We start from the raw sequence: 20,167 nt of genomic DNA, 5'->3' as shown, positions 1-20,167 counted from the left end.
CTTGAATTCTTATGTTGATGCAACAAGATACATGATAAAATTATGTCACCTAACTTTAAGTATTCAATTGGGTACTTAGATGATGTATCATCATATGATTGGATGATTTTAAATTAAGGATAAAATAATACTTAATCATATGATGACACATCATTTGAAGCATTCCACTTTAACATATATGACTTTTATATCTTTGTATTTGTACAAAATCGGTGCTTCCCTCCCTCACTATGCTTTAGGATAATCTCACTCTCCCCCTTTTGGTTTCGGAAATTGACAATGTCATCTTTTTCACTCATTTGTAACTTTAACGTCGAACTTGAAAATAGGGTTGATATTATTAGTTTCTGAAATCAAAAGAGTGAAAGTAGGCATAGATAACCATTACATTCACATACAAGCATATGGGAATCTCAATGTATTTTCTAAGATAAAAAAATATGATGCATTATTGCTCTTTTTCTTATTTATTATGAATGATATTTTGTTATTTTTATGCTTGAGTTATTCTTTATTTACAATATTTTGAATGTAAAATTTTACGACTGCTAATGCTTAAACCATTTTGCAAGACATTTGAAAAGTAGACCAAATTCAAATTTGGTTAATTTTGATCAAAATTTATTACTTACTAATAAAGTGGAAAAAATTGTTTGAAATATTATTTTTAATATTTATTTAAACATTATATCGGTTCAACCATTGGGTTAATAGATTCAATTATCAATTAATTCAAATCGATTCATTTATAAGGTCAATGTTCAATGGGTTTGAAAACATTGTCGATTTATACATAAAAGTTTGTATATAAATTTTATACTCAAATAATTATTTTCCTTACTATAATGAAAATATTATGTCAAAATAATACGCAAGAAAATTAAATTAATTTTGTTTTATTCAATCCAAAAACGGGTTTGACAATTAAATTGTAACCCAGTATCCAAATTTTGAAAATAAATTATGACAAAATGATTATTTTCCATCAAAGGTTTGATAAAACGGTAAAATATGTCAACATTAATAGTAGTGTATGTGTGTATATATATATATATATATACTATTTTATCCATAACTGTCATTTTGTTGTTAAAATTTAAAACATCGTAATAATATTCTTATCAAATTGAATTGTGAAAAATATTATTTGGGTGTAAATGCATTTTTTAAAACTTACTAGGAAATTGGATATTTTTCTCTACTTTGTTTTTGAAAACCATCCTATTCATCCTTATTTATTTTAAAAATATATTATAATTTTTATAGTTTATAATATAATATTTATATCTTTAATTTATTGTTAGTATTTTGTTTTTTACAAATGTAACCATCATTTACTCATTCTTGAAACTATTAAAAGATATATTGGAATTAAAAATTTTAAAAAGATTTTAAATTTTTTTTGAAATTCTAAAAAACCCTTCAAAACATTTTCCTAACACCCCAACATTTTCAAAAAATTAAATTTGTCTTCAAATATATGATTTACATCATAAACAATCTTTTATATACATCATAAAAATTAATATCTGTATAATAATTTTTAAAATATGTTTAGTTAAAATTTATATAAATTAGGGGTAGAAAAATTATTTAATAAAATATTATTTAATTTAAAAAATTTTTGTTTTTCTTATAAAATATTTAATCGATTTTTTAATAAATAATTTTTTTAAACTTAAAAAATTATAATTATAATTTCGGTAAATCTATAAGGGCATAAATTATTAACATCAATTAAAAAAAATAACTCTACGGTATGAGATACCGATATTACCCCCAAGGTTTGGACCAAACTAAGGGAACAAGCTTAAGAATCGACTGGGACAAATATGTAAAAACAAGAACAACTGAAGGACAAAAAGGGAAATGAGAGATATAAATAGAGAAGAAGAAGAAACCCTATGACCGAAAGAAGCGCCTTAGGCCGAGCGCTTACCTCTCGAGATAGGGGTGGCGTGGTATTCCACGAGAAAGGGTATTCAAATTCGTGGCGCACGATAACGTGTGATAGGCGCACATTAGCTTCTGGGTTCGCCATGGCCGCTTAGCTGCTCTAGTTCTTGTAGCTTAAGCGAGGGATTGCCCTACATTTTTTTTTTCCTGTTTTTATTTTGTTGTTTTAGGGTTTGGAGTTTTGAATATTGGTAAAGGTATTTGTATTTCTTTATTTTAACAAAGAAGACTGAATCAAAACCTTGTTGCGGAAGTGCAGTAATCCACCACACAAATTAAGGTGGGGGTTTGATAAGGAAGCTCGAGTTTGGCTCGAATCTATAAAAATCAATCCCGGGCCATTTGAGTTGTTGAATTGCATAGATAAACTTGATGAATTTGAGCTAAACTTTTACGAGTCGAATGTTGATTCAAGTTTGAATTGGTTTGCATTCACCTTTGAAACAATCTTTGCAAAATTTGACTTGAGATTGATCGGGTCAGGAGGGTGGTCTGGCCGTATAATTAAATATAGATTTTGATTTATTTTGACATAAAATTTGATGGAATATATTTTTAAAAAATTAATTTTTTGTGTTAAATTCATTATTTTATTTCGTTCTAATCATCTTAGTTTATTTAGATTAATCTCAAATATGATTTTCAAACAAATCGAAAGTAGATCGAATCGAATTTTAAAATCATGCCTTTAAAATCTAGGGTGCAGCAGAGCCCTTGTGAGAGAGAGAGAGCAATGGGTGTTAGACCTTATTAAAATATCAATGTTGTGGTCGAAGGGTTAATGAGTGAATTTCAATTTTGATTTGTTCGATATGAGTAATCCGGCGGTGCTCACTGTATATTTTATGAATCTTAGAAACAAAGAAAAATATCAGAAGGAATTGTCGATGGAATGCAAGGGATAAGATGACAGAAGTAAAATATAGAAAGGATGTAAATTTTGTTATTTATTTACATTATCATGAGTTCATGGGAGGGATTTTGATAAGGCAACAAATTGATAAAAACTGGTAGAAGAGAGGTGGAAACAAGCAGTTTTGAAAAAAAAATTTCTCATTTTTCTCTTCAAAAGACAAAAAAGATGGGAAGAGCTGTAAAGGGTCATCTTGTTTACAGCAAGAGGTTTGCTCTACTCCTATTCTTCTAATGGAGAATTTTCAAGTATAAACAAGGGAAACATTCTCTGGTTTGTTGCAGTACAAAACAATGGCACAATCTGCGCTTTTCATTGTGTTTTTATCTGTATATGTTTCTTCACAAGAGCCTGAGCTTGAACGGCATCGAAATTCGAGTGACAGCGGAGGATTTTCAAATCCCAGAACCCAGTATCATCTCTCTGCAGAAGAAAAAGGATGTGATATTGTTAAGTTGGTAAATTTAGTCTCAGGTTTTTCATTCATGCTTTCAATATTATGCCTTGCAAAGCAAGCAATAGAGTGCAATGACAGCAAGCAGGGAAAATTGAGGTGGGGTTTTGTGTACCTCTGTAGAATCTCGATCTTCGATTCGCTAGAAGGATGTTGCTTTCATTTCTTTGCAGAAGTTCATCAATTCTTTGCGACCTGGTTAACTGAGGTTCTGAAAATTTGACGTTTCCTTTCAACTGGCAACCGCAACATGTGAGATGGGAAAATGAATGTCTCTGAATTAGAAGACCTAAAGCTCAGTTCTTAAAAAAAAATGGTGGCATTTTAGTATTCCTTACCAGATTCTTTCTATGATCAGCTCGGTCCTCCTTGCTGGAAACTGACAATTCATAATCTTGTGAATGAAACACATCAGATGCATCGAAAGAAACTGTACTACGATGCTGCTTTGGCTGTAACGGCATTGAAACTGAGGAATTCTGATACAGTTTGCTCTTCTTAGGTTCTGTTTGATTTTGATTCGCTTCTTTTATTGAGTTACCGAAGGCGCTGTCTACAAAGCCGAGATTTGAAGAATCTATTGCGCTTAATTGACTTGTAGATGAAAGTATGGTTTTAGCATTGTCTTTTCGCCTTTTTGCCCAAGCAAAGCCGCTTGAGGCAGAGACTGGTGGTGGAGCTGTGAAGACTGAGTCCCCTAGGGATGCAGCTTCTCCCGCGGATGTCACCGATGCTATATCAGTCGATGGATTCAGCGAATCTCTGTGCGCAGAACTTCCTCTTCCTTTAAACAATGGTGCATTATTAGCAGTATTTCTGTTACTAACATGAGTATCATTCTGCAGATCCTACATTAAGAACAAACAAAACATTAGCTTCATGCCTTGTTCCATAACAACCAGATACATAGGTAGATTGAGAGACCTCTTTTGTTGCCAATTTATTGTAACTGATGGGTTCTTGCAAGCCTGGACGAACTCTTCTCGGTCTTTTCAGTGCAGCAGACTCTCGCAATCGAGCACGTGCCTTTTTCCTGTAGGTACTATGATAATTCAATGAAATATGTTTGATGTATTGAAAACATAGATGCATAAGGCCTTAATGATTCATTGACCTAAAAACTAATCAAGCAGTCAAGTTCAATCAGAAACAAAACTGAAAATCTAAAATTTGATTCTTTGCCAAAGGAAAAGAAGATCTAAAAGTTTCACCTTCGTTCATCCCAGTGTTTACCATCGAGTTCTTTTTTAGACGGATAAATTGGCAATTCAGATGGATCGCATGCATAAGGTGTAGTAAAGAAGTACTGAAAGGTAACATACAATTAGAAATCAGATGATTTTTCTTAGAATGTTGAACTTATGAAACCTTATAATTTAGAATTGTTTGAAACTTTTTGTTAAGTGTTACCTCAGACATCAATGCAGATGAGGCAGTCCCGCGCATGCTGGGATCTATGGAAAGAAAAGTTTCCATCAAGTTCACTGCAGATGCAGGAAAATCTTTACACCGTACTCGAAGACAACCTTCATAGTTGTTTTGGGGCTTAAACATGTTCGCATGAGGAAGCTTAACTTTTCCCCAGTAGTCTTCTGGTGGAGAACCACAAAGCCTAAAGATTTTGTGCAATTGTTCAACCTGCAAATATGAAGAGAATATATTACAGAATGCAAATGCATCTTAATAAACACATTTGCACCAGAAGGTAGTGAGTTCTAATGGCAAAATTACCTCAGTTCTCCCTTTAAGAATAGGCTTTCCAACGATGAGTTCTGCGAAAACGCAGCCAACACTCCATAGATCCACGGATACATTATAATTTGTTGACCCCATCAGAAGTTCAGGTGGGCGATACCATAAAGTAACTACCCGGCTAGTTAGTTTTTGCTTGTTCCTCATCAAAAGCATATTTGCCAATCCAAAATCTGCCAATTTTAATGTCCCTTGATTGTTTACCAAAATGTTTGACGTTTTGATGTCACGATGCATTATACCTCGCAGATGGCAATGCTCAACGGCATGCAGCAGTTGCTTCATGTAACATTTAATCTGCAGAGGAAAGTTGACCTTAATGTCTCTATGCTTCTGCAAAAAGAACCAAAAGAAAGGCCTACCATATGCTTTGAAATGTACCTGAGGTTCAGTGAACTTTATACCACCATTTAATAATCCTGCAAAATCATGCTCCATGTATTCAAATACAAGGTATATAGTACTTGACAACCTTGATGTGATCACCCCCTCCAATTTAAGGATGTTCGGATGGTCAAGCCTACGAAGAATCATTATCTCTCGTGCCATAAACCTAATGCTCTCAGGTTGAAAATTGTCAAACCGAACCTTCTTCAACGCAACTATCTTCCCAGTTGCAACTTCACGTGCTCTAAATACACTGCTGTATGTACCTTGTCCAATCTACATCGCACAAGAAAGATTGAAGATAATTGTGGAAAAAAGTTCTGAGCCAAATGAGACTAAAATGAACAAACAATACCATTTCATCAAACAATTTAAGAGCATTTGGCATTTAGAAAATTTCCAATTTACAAGTCATGCATGTTCTTGTGCATTTGTCATTCTTCATGGCCGGGCTATTGGACCAGAACGTTATGTTAAGATTATTTCAAATTTCTTTCAATCAATACCCACAAAACAACATCAAAATCTTTCAAAACCATTCTCACCTTATCTAATTTCTCGAAAGCATCTGCACGTATAGGCACCAACCCATGGACAGCTTCAGGGGCAGCAGCGGTGAGCCATGCTGGCCAACCGGCTGCAATCTGTTCTACATCAACATGTCTATGAGATAAACCCAATTTAATACCAAAAGTAGCAGTCTTCCTCTGAGAGTTTCCCTTCTTCGACTTCTTCAACTCGCGGCTTCCCTTATCATGATGATCCTCCTGCCTCTCCTCCTCCTCCTTTCCATCAATCTCAAGAGCCCCACAAGGATTTTTTAACGGAATAACACAATTTAAGGTTGCATTGTCATTAGTCGAAGCTTTTGCGGCAGAGTCGTCCACAACAGGGGACCCTGCAACCGACTTTTTCGAGCTTACGCAACCCATAGAACTCCAATCCCCAAAGCTGAGAATCACCCAGATCGGGAAATGGACTCAATATGTTATTCAACTCCTTACATTAGGCTCATTGGTTGTCCTTTGGAGAAGAAAGAGAAAGAAAAAAATGGATAAATCCTGATAAAAACAGAGCTACAGGAACAAAACAGAGTAGTTCTGCTTCTTTTTTTGAGGTTCAAGCAGCGAGATTCACGGAGAATGATGGTAAGAGAACAGTGAAAGGTCCGATAAGAGAGGGAAACAGAGAGAGTCTTGTGGGTCTGAATTTGGACATGTTTAGTTAGTTTGCGTTTCAGATTTTCTTTTGTCTTGAATATCATTGGTTAGTTGATAAAGAGAGGGAAAAGGGTCCTCTGTTTGTTGAAGCCTAACTGTCCAACAGCTTCCACTTCACCGTATTAAACCTAATTGCCAAATTTGAATCTTAATTTGCCTCCACAAGTACTTTTCTTATTTTTATTATCCTATCATTTTATGACATTCATACAATCTTTTTGATAAAAAACTTAAAAGATTTTAACCATAATAATACAATTAGATATAAACCAAATCGAGTTTAAATACCCATAGCTTAAGTTCGCATCGAATAAAAAATTATTCATTTCATTTCATTAAGCCAAAATTAAGGATAATTTGAGGTTATCTCAGTCCGATTTGAGTTCATGGTTTAGATTTACGGCTGAAAATCATAACTCATTGATAAAATGACGTCTTTTTAACAATTGTTTGATATAGTCCAAATTGAGCTACTAGCTAAATTTGAACAAAATCAAACAATTCCTAGCTAGCAAGCTAAAGTGAGTCGAACTTCCTCTAACTCAACCTAGATTTGGTTTCAAATATAAATTAACTCTTTAGCTCAAACTCAATTCGAATTTGAGTTAAATTGACTTTTGAGATCGACTCATCTTAGTTCAAAGTTAACCCTATAAACTGTTGGTATTGATAGGTATAAATAAACTTGTATGTTATTAAATTATTGAATGATTTTAAATTTAAAATAAAATAAAAAATTAAATTAGATCATCAAATTATATAATAATATGTCATTTATTTGTGTAGTTAATACCCAACATTATGATATTATATTTGCCAAAGGACTATTTCCCACTCAAGGTATACTGAATTCTCAAGTTTCCCTTATTTAATTTTGAAAATCTCAAATACTCACCTATGAGTAGTTAAAATTAACGAAACTCAAACCTTTTAAAATTTTATCTCTTTTTACCCTTCTAAACTTTAAAAACTAAAAATTTCCCCCAGTCCAAGTTTTAAAAAACAACAGTTTGCTCCTAGGGTTTCGTTTCCAGATCTTCGACACCATCTCCAACTCTATTGTCGATGGCCTCTCCCTCTCGAAGTTTTCTCTCCCTCCGACGATCTCTTTCTATCCATTTGAACACTTAATCGACGTCGAAGGAACCGTGAAAGACGAAAAACTTCATCGAGGAAGACGAAGCTCTTCGTCCTTCCAGCCGAAGATGAAGGTGTTGTCTTTGTCTAGGAAGACGACAGCTTCATCTTCGTTTGGGTTTCGTCTTCTCTAACGAAGCTCTTTATCTTTCATAGCTCCTTCAAAGTCAATCGAGCATCCAAATGGGAGAAGAGAGACCGTCGGAGGGAGAGGAGGCTCTGGGAGGGAGAGGTCACCGGTAATGGAGCCGAAGATGGCACCGGAGATCTGTAAATGAAACTCTAGGGGGAAACTGTTACTTTTTAAAACTTAGGTTAAGGGAAATTTTTAATTTTTAAAGTTTATGAGGCAAAAAGAGATTATATTTTAGTTTATTTTTAATATTATAGATACTACTGTTAATTTTAACTGTTTATAAGTGAGTATTTAAAATTTTTAAAATTAAAAGGGAAAAACTTGGGGCTGCGGCATACCTTGGGTGGAAATAGTCCTTTGGCCTATTATATTTTTGAAAATGTCTAATTGATGAGGTAATGAAAAATTAATAAAGGGCTTTTAATGAACACTGATTTGGGTGGGCATGTGGCACAATCTACCCAACCAAATTTGGATATTGCAGGTTTGAACGCTTAGATCTAAATTTAGGGGTGGGTTTGATCCCAATTGCTCGAGCTTAGCCTTTGCTCTGCTCAACTCAAATCAGAGCTCATCTTACCAATAATTATTTTTCTTCTCTCAAGATTCAAATCAGTCCAAATTAATCTTGAATTAACTAACCAAACTCAAATTAACACTTATTCGAGTTTTGATTCAATTCGAATCCAACCATAATCCAACAATAAATTTCATTTCTCAGTGACAATATCCATAATTGTTTATTGCTTTCTCAAAGATAAATTATTGGTAAAGAAAAGTTTCTGGTCAAAATGAGAATGTGGCCAGCAGCCTCCTATAAAGTGAGACACAGACACTACAGCAACTTTTACTATTTGCAAAGCATATTCAGATTCCACAAGCTGTTACACAGAATTTGGAGCCATATAGTCATCACTCCACATCGTTTGTGGATGAGAATCCGAATCGGTTTATACGACTTAGATCATCTTAACTATGTAGATGCATATAAACCAATAATTCATCAGCCAACGCTCCATGGATTCCAATGCAATGACACTCTAAAGCACATGCATCTATTTCAATGCAACAACAAACTGATGAAACACTCAAGGCGTTTTAAATAATGACTTAGATACATGAAAGTGGATTCATACATATAGTTCTCCACAAAATGGAAGCAATCTACAAATGGCTGCAATTTTTTTCTGGAAAAGGAACGAGAAACATACGGTTCTGTTCCTTTTTGCACCCAGAGTTGTGAAACAGCTAATGCTAGCAGAAAGGAACAAGGGCTAAAGCAAACCAGACAAGTCTAACTACATTTAAGTGAACATCTGCCCTTACGTGTGAAAGATCATATACAATGATAGTACTTATGGATTCAAATGTACAGGTGATCTGGGCAGCATGGCTCGTATACAGATGTAAGAAGCTGGTGTAATGAACAGGTCATGCTCTTCCATATAATTTGTACTTTGCAATGCCTCTTCACATCGTAGCCCATTGATGGAAGCATCGCTGAACGGTCTTGTGGTGATTCTAAAAGGGTTTTGGAAGAGAAGTTTACACGATGACTTGCTCTTCTTTTAACCGCAGAAGCACTGGTCTTTGGTCATGGTTTCCGAACTCCATGTCTTTAAGTAATGGGTGCTTCTGTGTCACCGTGTTTTGTGCTTTTAACTGTGGTGCATTGTTGGCTGCAGTCTGGCTGCTATTTCTTGAAGCTGGGACATCATGATTATGCTTCCCCTCGTATGTAGTTATGACAGCTTTGGGGTCATTTGGAGCTCTCTCAACATGTTTACGGACATTACATCCCGCACTGGTGCATTTGTAATAGCTCCTGAGGATGGATGGTAACACATTAGAAAAGATACTGAATAAAAAGACAAAATTGATTGTGAAAGCAACAATAGCTTGAGAGCTAAAAACAAAAACAAAAATATGGAAACAACCAAATATGCAAAGCAACAGAAACAACTATATTGGGTAAGCATATCAAGTTACTAGCAACTGCTTTCCGAAGTTTTATGATTAATGAAGCAAGTTCTCTAAGCACATCAGTTGTGACACTGGTAGGCACAACTTATGGAAAGATAGTAAAAGGGGAATAGCCTCATTTCATCATATAAAGCACGATGAATTTGAGAACAAATCAATCATATAACATTAAAGCATTAGAAACCTTGAAAGGCACGCTCAAGAATAGCATCAAGACTGAATAATATCAGGTTGCTCCTCAGGACAATGAACTGTTTGGACAATCATTTTCTTCTCAATCAATGGCCTTATTCATTTCAGCAAACTGAAAATCATTGCAATCCTAAAACTTTGTCTTATGTAACTTACATCTAGCTTGCAATAGCTTTAGAATTCAGAACTGTAGAATTGGAAATTTCATATAGAAATGAGAACCCCAAGAACAATTAACTTCCAATTTTTGACACAAAGAATTCTACAGTTTAAGTTGGGTGATGCTTTACTGGTCAATAATCCAGATGAGTGTTCAGCAGAACCACAATGATATTAACTGCAGAAAAAAACAAATGATAGATATGTAGGCAAAAAGACTACCTTGGATGAGGATTCCCTTTGACCACTTTCTGCCCATACTTGCGCCATCTGTACCCATCATCTAAAAGATCAACTTCACTTCTTGTTTGCACAATGATCTTTGGTTCTGTGACTGTCTTATGTGACACGGTTATCTCTGGTTCCCCAGCAATGTTCCTGGTCTCCAAGGCACAGAAAACTCAAAATTTGGAAAAATGCAGGGAAAATTCAGTATCATTAGTCAAAATATGATTTTTAAACTTACCTTCTCTTTGGATTTGGCTCATCATCATCCCGCTCTTTTCTATTATCTGCATCGCCTAGTTCCTCACTGTCACTTGACTCTGAAATCTTTATGGGAGCTGCTTGAATAGACACCTGATTATTTCCTGGAACTGAATGAGCAGGAACATTTTGACCTTGCAAAACAAGGTCAGGCTTAGCCTGAGAATTTATGTTTTCATTTACATCACTACCATCTTTTGCACGTCTACTGGGTTGAGGCTTTTCATGGTTGTGCTCATTTTTGTAAATAATCTGAGCTATTTGGCCCTCAGAGGAACGCTCGACCTTCTTTTTGACAGGGCAATTCAGGTGTGTACATTTGTAGTAGCTTCTCGGAAATTCACTGCCCTTAATTGGCTTCTGTCCATATTTACGCCAGTTGTAGCCATCATCAGCAGGTTTATCCACAGCAAGAGAAGGATTCAGGTGCTTTCCATCAGACTGAGAGACCTCTGATGTTTCCATCAAAGAACTTTGAGGGTCCGAGTTTGCAGGTTGCGTCTGCTTTTGTGAAGCTTCATCTAGAGTTAAAGATTGATGATGTGCCAATGACTCTGCAGGAGCTGGTACTTGTGCAGGTTGATATTCAGCTCGCGTTTGCATATTGGATTGGGCTAGTACAGCTTGAGCCGTAACCTGTGCCAATGCCTGCTGGTGGGACATTCCAAAGGGACTCTGCAAGAATTTTAAGGAATAAAGGGATGAATTTCTGATAGAAACACAATACATTGATGTCTACTAGTGTCGGCACTAGAGAGAAAATACAGCTTGGTAGTACAATGCTAGCACCATTGCAGTAGCACAATACATTCTTAAGTAGGCATGGCTAACAAATCGGAACAGTTTCTAATTCTATTTTTTTCTCTTACCATGCATCCTTCCCGTCCCTTCTTAAGAACAAACAGAGACTAGGCTGCATTCCCTGTTCACTTCCCCAAGATTGATACATAGAGTTCTTGCTTCATTGCAATATCTAACTACCTACCTAATCTCTTTGGGTACAATAAAATCTACACAGTTCTCAACATAAATGTCAATCTTTCAAAATGGTAACAACAAATTCAGTGGCAAGCAACTATTCTTGTTAACAAATTTTTACATCTCACAAAATTCACCAGAACCAAATCTTCAATATTTCATGCTAAATGGTGAGTTTTCATGGAGACTCACCATGAGAATACATCCGACTTTAAGGGCTAAACCCACCTAAAACCAGATTAAGTATACTGAACATAACAATATGAAATTATGTTCAACGTGTAGGAATACACAGCAAAAGGACTTATAACACTAAGGCATAGTGACATGAGGAGGGTTGCAATTCGATCAATTACAGTTCCTTTCAATTTCAAAACTTCCCAACCATCAAATTATAATAACCTAATCCAAAAACAAAACATTTTCCAATCTTGTTTCAACCCCAGAGAAGAAGATACACAAACACCGATCTTATAAATCTCTACTTCAAGCCCAATAAAGAAACCAAAACAAGCATCGTTTGATCACCGCAACAACCAATACACAAACCCCGATCAGAAACACACCACATGGCAAAAACAAACTTAACCCATTATAATCAGCACAAAACTGCATCCTCAATCACAAAATTCACAATTAGCCAACTCATATATCTTTCAACTTCAAGCTCAACCTTATGTAGCATTCAAAACAAGTATCATTTTATCACGACTACAACAATACTCAAACAAACCAAATGGCAGAAACAAACTTTAACCCATTAAAGCCAACCCAAAACAATTTCCTCAAATACAAAATCCACCATCACCCAAATCATAAAAATCTCAACTTTCATGCTCAACCCTATACAGCAATCAAAAGACGCATCATTTCATCACAAAAACAACCAATATTCAAAACACAGCAAATGTCAAAAACAAACTCAACCCACTAAAACAAACACAAAACCCATCGTAATTACCTGAGGTGGAAAGAAACCAGGTGAATTAAGCAACCCGGAAGGGCTTAACCCAGTAGGAACAGTAAAAAAGGGGGAATTATCAGCCACCACCAAACTCCTCGGCCTGTTATCTTTAAAACTAAAACTACCCTTTTCATCGCCATCCTTATCATCTCCATTTCGACCATTATCAACCCAAAAGCTCGGTGTTTGAATTGGACTTGGTCTCGCCAATGGTGAAGCCATGGCCCCTGCAAGAAGCTGAGAGAAAGATTGGTAATTTGACTCCTCAGCAAAGAAACTTGAGACCAAAGTCATGGGTCCAGGGCTGAACCCGGTGACTCCATACAAGCTCTCCATGGATGGACGAGGTGGCAGTGTGATTGTTGGCTTCTTCTTCCTCGAATCTTCTTTCCCAGTAGCCATTCTTGGACAACAATCCAACCTTGAAGGTTCAAATGGAAGATTTTTCTTTTTGAAAGTAGTATGAAGCAGTTAAAGGCAGGTTTGGATATGGGTGCCGCTTAGTTTAGTTCTTTATCTGTGGGTTGTTGAAGGTAGCTTCGGCTCATGCTCATCCTGAAAGTTTAAAGTCTCTCTCTCTCTCAGTGGAAAGCAAAAGTCCATGAAGTTGAAAATGACTTGCCTAATTTTTTTATTTATTATTAATTTACAAATAATTAAATTTAAAAAAAATAATTACTTTCTTGTACGGCTCTTACTTACAAATTATAATCCAATTTGTACAAGTATCTATTATGTTTTTATGATAAAGTAAACTAATCAAACAAATTTGATAATAAAAATTAAAAATGTTCTTTATATTTATATTGATTTAGGATTTTACAAATATGATAAATATTTGAATTTAAATTTGTTTTTAAAATTCTAATATTTTACTAATTTTATTAATTTTTAACGTTAATAACTTTTATTATTGATTCTATTTTTTGTACACAAACTTTTATTAATTGTTAATGTAGAAAAACGAGATTACGATAAAAGAATTATATGCTAAAAAAAATTTAACGTGATTATATTGTTGTTCGGAGCCTATGTCCATAGTTGTTATATTTATTTCGAAGAAGATATCTCATTTTATATAAAACGATTATTCCGTATAAGTAAAAGTCAAGGCATTCTCACAAAAATGTGGGATATTATTGTTTCGATAGTTCTTCGTTTGATAAGATGTTGTTTTGTGAATTTAGCCTTCAAGAGTTTTATTTTATTTATTTTCGATAATTAGAGATTTCAATAGAGATTCGAATCTAAATTTTTTTTTTTTTAAATTCTAATATTATATTAGTTTTGTTAATCATTTTAAAAAAAATTATTATATAACCTTTTTTGTTGTATATTATATAAATAATTATATTTTCAACCGTGATTTATAAATAAAATGATATAATATAAAATTAAGTTATGTAATTTTTATATTAATAGCAATTTGTGTATAAAATATTATTAAATTTTTAATTTAAAGATACGAAGAGGGAAGCAAGCATGACTTTATTTTATTTGGTTTAAAAATATAATTAAAAAAATAAAAAGATAATTTTTTTTTCTTACCAAACAAAAATGTGGAGTTGACAAATGGGGCCAAAAGGGGATCTCAAATTTCTTATTTTCTTTATCACTTTTGCTTGCCCTTCAAGACCGGCAATTAGTCTTGACAAAGACAGCCACGGCGCCACCCCCCTCGTCCCCAAACGTGTTTTTCATTGTTGATTTTGAGTTAGATGTGAAATATCGTCTAATCGTTCTATAATATATTAATTAATATTAATTATAAATTATAAATTAATTTAAAAATAAAATTTAAAAATATTATAATTAAACAAAAGTAAAATATATAAAAATAAATAATAAATTTTAAAGACAGTTAAAAATCTTTGAGAGTTACATTCAAAAATTTTTTAAAGTCAATAGAGGTTAATTAAAAATTTGAAAGAGATTTAATAAATTTTTAAGGAATATTAGAAAATTTTGCATGGTCAAGGAGAGTCAATTTACCCTCTTGACCTTATATGAATCTGTGATGGAACCAAAAAAAAGAAATTTAGAAGAGTCAAAATTGAATAAAAATGAAATATATAAAAATAAATGAAGAAATAATAAAATTTAAAAGGGGTTAAAAATTTTTTAGGGTTATATTCAAAAATTTTAAAAAAACAAGTGACGTCAACTAAAAATTTTTAAAAAGTCAAATAAATATTTTAGGATTATATCAAAAAAAAATTTCATGGTCAAGAAGACTCAAGTTACCCCCTTGACCTTACACGAATCCAGGACAAGACCTAAAAATGAAATTTAGGAGAATTAAAATTGAATAAAAATAAAATATAAGAAAGTAAATAAAAAATAATAAAATTTAAATGGGGTTAAAAAAATTTTGGGCACCGTATTTGCAAATTTTTCAAATTAAAAAAAAATCGATCATATATTTAAAAGAAGTCAAATAAATATTTAAGGGTTATGTCTAAAAATTTTTATGATAAGGGTTATTAGCATACGATGTCTTACTCAAATGATGTCTCAAATAAATTTGTTTGTAAGACTAAAAAAATAGAGCCCTTTGAGTGCAAGTCAGAGGCAAGAAGATGAATTTGGAAGCTTGAATGAAGTTTTGTGAACGGATTCAAAGGATTGAATGGTGAAGTGGACTGGGAGAGAGGGCGTTCCGGTTCATGGAATCTACTGTTCAGGAGTTTCTATCTATCATTATTGCACCTTCGGCAATTCTTCACCGTAGAACCCATTTTACGTTTGAGGGTCTGACCCGTCACCCAATGTTTTTAAAATTGAACCGATAATTAAAAAAATTATTTTATTGATTTATAATTTAATTAATTTAATTTAAAAATAATAAAAAATAATTAAAATTTAAAAAATTTAAAAGTCAAACTTAGTCAAATCCAATTTTAATTGGTGCATCCAATCAAATCTAATTTTTGATCGAATCAATAATAAAATTGATTTTTTTTATTAATCGGATCAAATTTGGTATCTATTTTCGGTTCAATCGATTGAACCGATTGGTCCGTTTGATTTTCAAATCATTGGTTAAACTGAATCATTTTGATTTTAAGAGTTGATTTAATTCGTTTAGTTTAAATTTCAAATTTGAGTAACTTATTTTTTATTTGAATTCATGATTTATTTATAAAACAAAATCGTTTTTTTATTATTAAATAAAATAATATTATTTTGTCAATATATTATAAATTCAAATTATGAATTTGAATTATAATTTTGAGTAAAAATCAAATCAAATTATTTTTTATTTAAACTAAATTTGAGTCATTCTTAAATTTAATTTAATAAATTTGAATTAAATTTAAGTAAAATTATTTTTTATTTAAACTAAATTTGAAATAAAAATACTTAAATTTAATTCAATTCATATGTATTCTTAGTGGCACATCCTCACACGAGTGCATGTCACAATTTGTCGCTGCATTTAGTATAAATAAACGTGGTTTCAATGAACTTGTATAGAAGTTGTCAACATGAAAGCTGCAGGCCAGCTGCCCAACCGTTGCCACTTGAGATATTTTAATTTTCCTAGGTTGGGTGGTTACGTCACCCTATCTAATTTGAACCGATTTAATTTAAATTTATTATTCAAAGTAAATAAATTAAATTAAAATTAAAATTTTAATTCAATAATTTAATTTAGAATCAGCTCATTTGTCTCTCTGATAATATTGTTGACGTTACCCATAACAACGTTCATTTCGTCAACAATAAATATAGCAATAAAATAGATAGTAGTTAAATATTTTATTCCTCGTTTTTGTCCTTGATACAAAAATGACAAGGAAGCCTTGATTCCTCGTTGAAGGAACAAAATTTCTTCCTTTTCCTTTCCTATCCTTACAAGAAAAGTTTTCCACATGTTTGTCTCCTTATTTCCATTAAAAAGATAATAAAATATTTATTAAATATTAGAACATGCGTTTAATAATTTAAAATTTTTTAAAGTAATTTAATATATAAAAATTTAAAAAATATATAAGAGAAGAGACGAATCAGAAAAATATAGATTAGAGATATATTTATCTTTGTTCTCAACTATAATGATTTTAGTTATCTTTATTTTTGTCTTTATCGAAAAGTCCTCTCTTTGATCCAAGAAGGGGAGTCTAAAATCTGATTTTATAAATCGAATTATAATCTTTAACTAATAACCTTTTAAGTATATTATATATTAAATTAAATTCGATTCGAATTAAACTTAAACTCAGTTTACTTGGCTCTAATCCGAGCCCATTGCTGCCTGCCCTTAAATCAATTTGTTTAAATGCATCAAACAAAAGAGCCCCACCAATCTCCTCATCTTCCAACCAGTTATTTATGTTTCGCCCTTGCTTGTGTCAAGATTAGACGCTTCCCAGTCCTCTAAAAGTGACAGCCCACAAGCAGTACAACAAAAGGCCCCAGATTGGCCCTTTGTTTGGTTTTAACTATTCGATTTCGATCAAATGGACAATAATAACTCAACACAGTATTTCAGATCTCTCAAATCATAAAAAATTTTATCTTTCTATGAAAAACCCACAACAATTTTTCATATGGAAACTAAAAAATTGTGTTTGGCCATTAGTTCCAATTTTCCTATACTAAGGCAATGACAAGTACCACTGCAAAAAACAACCCGATCCGATAGTTGGAATTCTTCGCCGATGAGAGACTTTGGGTAGGTTCAGGTGCCGAGACCGGTGTAGGGTTTTGGACCATCACAGCAAGTTTCATGCCACCCCAACAAAAGCCTCTGCCACTGAGAAAGTAGTAAGGTCTTGGCTCTTGAAGTTGATACACATCTCTCCCACCTTTGGTAATGTTTGTGATGAAGTTTTGATCATTGCAACCATTGTAGCTTGTCTTGTTCACCTCGAGAACATTATACATGTTCTTGTCAAAGTTGAAAACTATTAAAAAAAAATAAAAATGGTGTCACAAATACATGGGTATGTTCCGAAAAGTTTCTTCGAATTTTAGGGTTTGAGTCAATTCTTTAATTGTTCATGATTTTATACATTGAAGAAATCTATAAAATGCAATCTATTGAATTTCTAGATGGGTAAATTAATTTTGTCTACTAAAACTACAGTTATAAGAAAAAATCATCAGGGAAAAATACTATTTAAACCATCTAAATTTTATCCTCACATTACTCATAAAATTTGATTATTGACTCAATCGTCAGAATTCCAAAAAGGATACCATATTAGATTCACTGAAAACATAAAACCAAAAAGTAAAATTATCCTATCCATGTATTACCAACATTTATTTATATTTCATTCTTATAACAATCTTAAAATCCGATTACTAGCTCAACCATTAAGATGTTTAAAGGGGTAAAAGAATTTTGTCTACAAAATCTATTAAAACTACAAAAACAGCAGAAAATCATAATTATCGTCAATTAATAAATTTTTATCATATCGAAAGCTAAAACTATCCACTAATGAGTCCAAAATAAAACGAAGTTAGTGATAAAAATACATTATCTAAACTGTCTATCACATTACTCATAAAATTTGATTACTTACTCTACCATCAAAATTTCAAAAGGGATATCATACTAGTGGAGGTGTCTATAGGTTGGGCCGAGCCTAAAGCTTACTACAGTAATAGGCTTTTGGATCAGGTAAACCCAAGAGATGCATAAGATGGATAGCCTGACCTAAAAGGCCTATGGCCCGGGTTTGGCATCCTCTAGTGCGGGTTGGACCCCTTTCCGAACCCCAACCCTATTGACACCTCTACATACCACAAACATCAAGAACACAAACAAAGAAGCAACATTAACAAGAAATTGAAAACGAGAAGGAGAAAGAGATTACGGAGCCAATCTCCGGTAAAGAAACGCTCACGGCTAGACCATTCAGAGAAATTGACATTCGGAGCCCAACCCATCTTGTCGCCAACACGATGAAGATTGCTACTGCCCACAACACATCGCAACGTAACCGCCATAACCACGAGAGTTCTGAGAATCCAGAGCCTCAACTTTATTTTTTTACAGAAACCCCCCTCCATTGCTTCACCGTCTTTCAGTCAGTTTCACTCTCTTGATAAAATTCATACAATACAAATCTCTGCGAATTTTTTTGTCAGTGGTTTGATTTAGTATTCGGCTGTTGCATATTTGGTAATTAAAGTTGTTCATGAGTTGGCTTTTGACACGTGTCATTGTTTTGTAATAACAAACGGCTTTAGGGCTGTCACGCTTTTAACACTGTCTTTGTTTTATTATTTTTATATAATTTTATTTTTTTAAATCTAATTTTTAAAAATTTCTGCTGTGCAGTAGGATTCGCCTTACTCGGATCTATGAGAATTGTGTTGAACAAGCGATTAGTTATATAATTAACGATTATACATGTTAATCTGAAAGTATTAGATTGGACATTGACCTAATGAAAGAGGTGATTGGATCCAATCAATAATTGAACCATTTGATCGATATTTGAATTAATTAACTATTTAAAAATCATATTTAAAATGATTTTATATAATTTATTATTAAATATATAATTTATTTTATTTTATTATTAAAATAAATTTGGTTTAACGATTCATATACTTTAAATTGATAAATAAGGTTTTGGATCACCTCTTTTTACTTAGTTAAACCTTTTGAACTGTCTAATTTAATTTGATCTATTCCATTATAACTCCAATAACGGTTTTCAAGAAAATCAGAACTATTTTTTTACTGATAAGTGATAGTCTAATTGATCAAACTGATCGGTTCAATCTATATTTAAAATCATGAATAGAAAATGTTTTATCCAAAAATATTGAGAGGGGAGACTCTTGTTAGTTTTAATCGTTTCGAATGATCTCTTTAACATGCCACTTTTGTGTGCTATTACTACAATATCATCTTCCACGTTTATTTTATGTCATTATGGGATAGTAATTACCTCCTACTTTTTCGAGATCCCACAATCATCTAATTTCCTTACAAAAGTTCGTTAGATTTTAGAGGACACATCATTCGGTTTCCTTATAAACGAAGTTTATTAGATTATAAATTTTATGTATGATGATCTAAATATATTTAATTATATATTTGCATTATCATTTACTTTTATTATATTAAAATACTAGCTTATATAGAAAAAAAAAGACAAAAAATTATATTTTCATATTATTATTCTACCAAATTTTCTATTTAAAAAAAAATTAATAACATGGTCCCACGTAATATTTTATCTCGATGTCAATGCTACGGACGTAGGGTTGAGCCGGGGGCTCACAAAATACATAAAGCTTATGGTTCGACCTTATGTATATAAGGTTAGACCGACCGTTAATTTAAAAAAATAAGTTTATTATATTCTAATTATTATTGTATGTATTTATTAATTTTTTAAATAATTTTATGCAAATTACTGGGCCCAGCCCTAGTAGAGCCCACTAAAGTAGTGGACCAGCTAAAATCCTGCACTCCCGT

General features: G+C 32.8%; 3 protein-coding genes across 4 annotated transcripts; all 3 read right to left on the bottom strand.

The window, feature by feature from the left end:
- Positions 1-2,868: 2,868 nt before the first annotated feature.
- Positions 2,869-6,690, bottom strand: LOC123197439 (protein IMPAIRED IN BABA-INDUCED STERILITY 1). Of its 2 annotated transcripts, XM_044611752.1 has the most exons (9): positions 6,008-6,690; positions 5,457-5,738; positions 5,055-5,372; positions 4,734-4,961; positions 4,535-4,629; positions 4,248-4,356; positions 3,662-4,171; positions 3,439-3,559; positions 2,869-3,292 (listed from the first exon to the last, which is right to left on the bottom strand). In XM_044611752.1, exons 1-9 carry the CDS (start codon positions 6,392-6,394, stop codon positions 3,285-3,287), a joined length of 2,058 nt encoding a protein of 685 aa, XP_044467687.1. In that variant the 5' UTR covers positions 6,395-6,690; the 3' UTR covers positions 2,869-3,284. The 2 variants fall into 2 exon arrangements, with proteins under 2 accessions (XP_044467687.1, XP_044467686.1); XM_044611751.1 differs by having other exon boundaries at positions 5,055-5,738.
- Positions 6,691-9,032: 2,342 nt separating this feature from the next.
- On the bottom strand, positions 9,033-13,301 carry LOC123197929 (probable WRKY transcription factor 4). Its single transcript, XM_044612453.1, has 4 exons — positions 12,715-13,301; positions 10,756-11,450; positions 10,512-10,667; positions 9,033-9,780 (listed from the first exon to the last, which is right to left on the bottom strand). The coding sequence occupies exons 1-4, from the start codon at positions 13,117-13,119 to the stop codon at positions 9,501-9,503; spliced, it is 1,536 nt and encodes a 511-aa protein (XP_044468388.1). The 5' UTR covers positions 13,120-13,301; the 3' UTR covers positions 9,033-9,500.
- Positions 13,302-17,181: 3,880 nt separating this feature from the next.
- LOC123198230 (lamin-like protein) lies at positions 17,182-18,819 on the bottom strand. The gene is made up of 2 exons (XM_044612898.1): positions 18,549-18,819; positions 17,182-17,627 (listed from the first exon to the last, which is right to left on the bottom strand). The coding sequence occupies exons 1-2, from the start codon at positions 18,742-18,744 to the stop codon at positions 17,314-17,316; spliced, it is 510 nt and encodes a 169-aa protein (XP_044468833.1). The 5' UTR covers positions 18,745-18,819; the 3' UTR covers positions 17,182-17,313.
- Between the last annotated feature and the right edge of the window lie 1,348 nt (positions 18,820-20,167).

Source organism: Mangifera indica, chromosome 15, assembly GCF_011075055.1.
Source record: "Mangifera indica cultivar Alphonso chromosome 15, CATAS_Mindica_2.1, whole genome shotgun sequence".
Lineage (NCBI taxonomy): Eukaryota > Viridiplantae > Streptophyta > Magnoliopsida > Sapindales > Anacardiaceae > Mangifera > Mangifera indica.
Note: the sequence above shows the minus strand (reverse complement) of the source record. Positions and strands in the feature narration are given on the sequence as shown.

What these genes read in the sequence shown, in the direction of transcription:
- LOC123197439 (XM_044611751.1), bottom strand. Translation starts at nt 6,394, where the DNA reads ATGGGTTGCGTAAGCTCGAAAAAGTCGGTTGCAGGGTCCCCTGTTGTG. An exon ending in TTCTTAAAGGGAGAACTGAG is followed by an intron (nt 4,962 to 5,054) that starts GTAATTTTGCCA and finishes TCATATTTGCAG; the next exon opens with GTTGAACAATTGCACAAAAT. An exon ending in CATCTGCATTGATGTCTGAG is followed by an intron (nt 4,630 to 4,733) that starts GTAACACTTAAC and finishes GTTACCTTTCAG; the next exon opens with TACTTCTTTACTACACCTTA.
- LOC123197929 (XM_044612453.1), bottom strand. Translation starts at nt 13,119, where the DNA reads ATGGCTACTGGGAAAGAAGATTCGAGGAAGAAGAAGCCAACAATCACA. An exon ending in GAGCCAAATCCAAAGAGAAG is followed by an intron (nt 10,668 to 10,755) that starts GTAAGTTTAAAA and finishes CTTGGAGACCAG; the next exon opens with GAACATTGCTGGGGAACCAG. An exon ending in AAAGGGAATCCTCATCCAAG is followed by an intron (nt 9,781 to 10,511) that starts GTAGTCTTTTTG and finishes ATCCATCCTCAG; the next exon opens with GAGCTATTACAAATGCACCA.
- LOC123198230 (XM_044612898.1), bottom strand. Translation starts at nt 18,744, where the DNA reads ATGGAGGGGGGTTTCTGTAAAAAAATAAAGTTGAGGCTCTGGATTCTC. An exon ending in CTTTACCGGAGATTGGCTCC is followed by an intron (nt 17,628 to 18,548) that starts GTAATCTCTTTC and finishes TTTTTTTAATAG; the next exon opens with TTTTCAACTTTGACAAGAAC.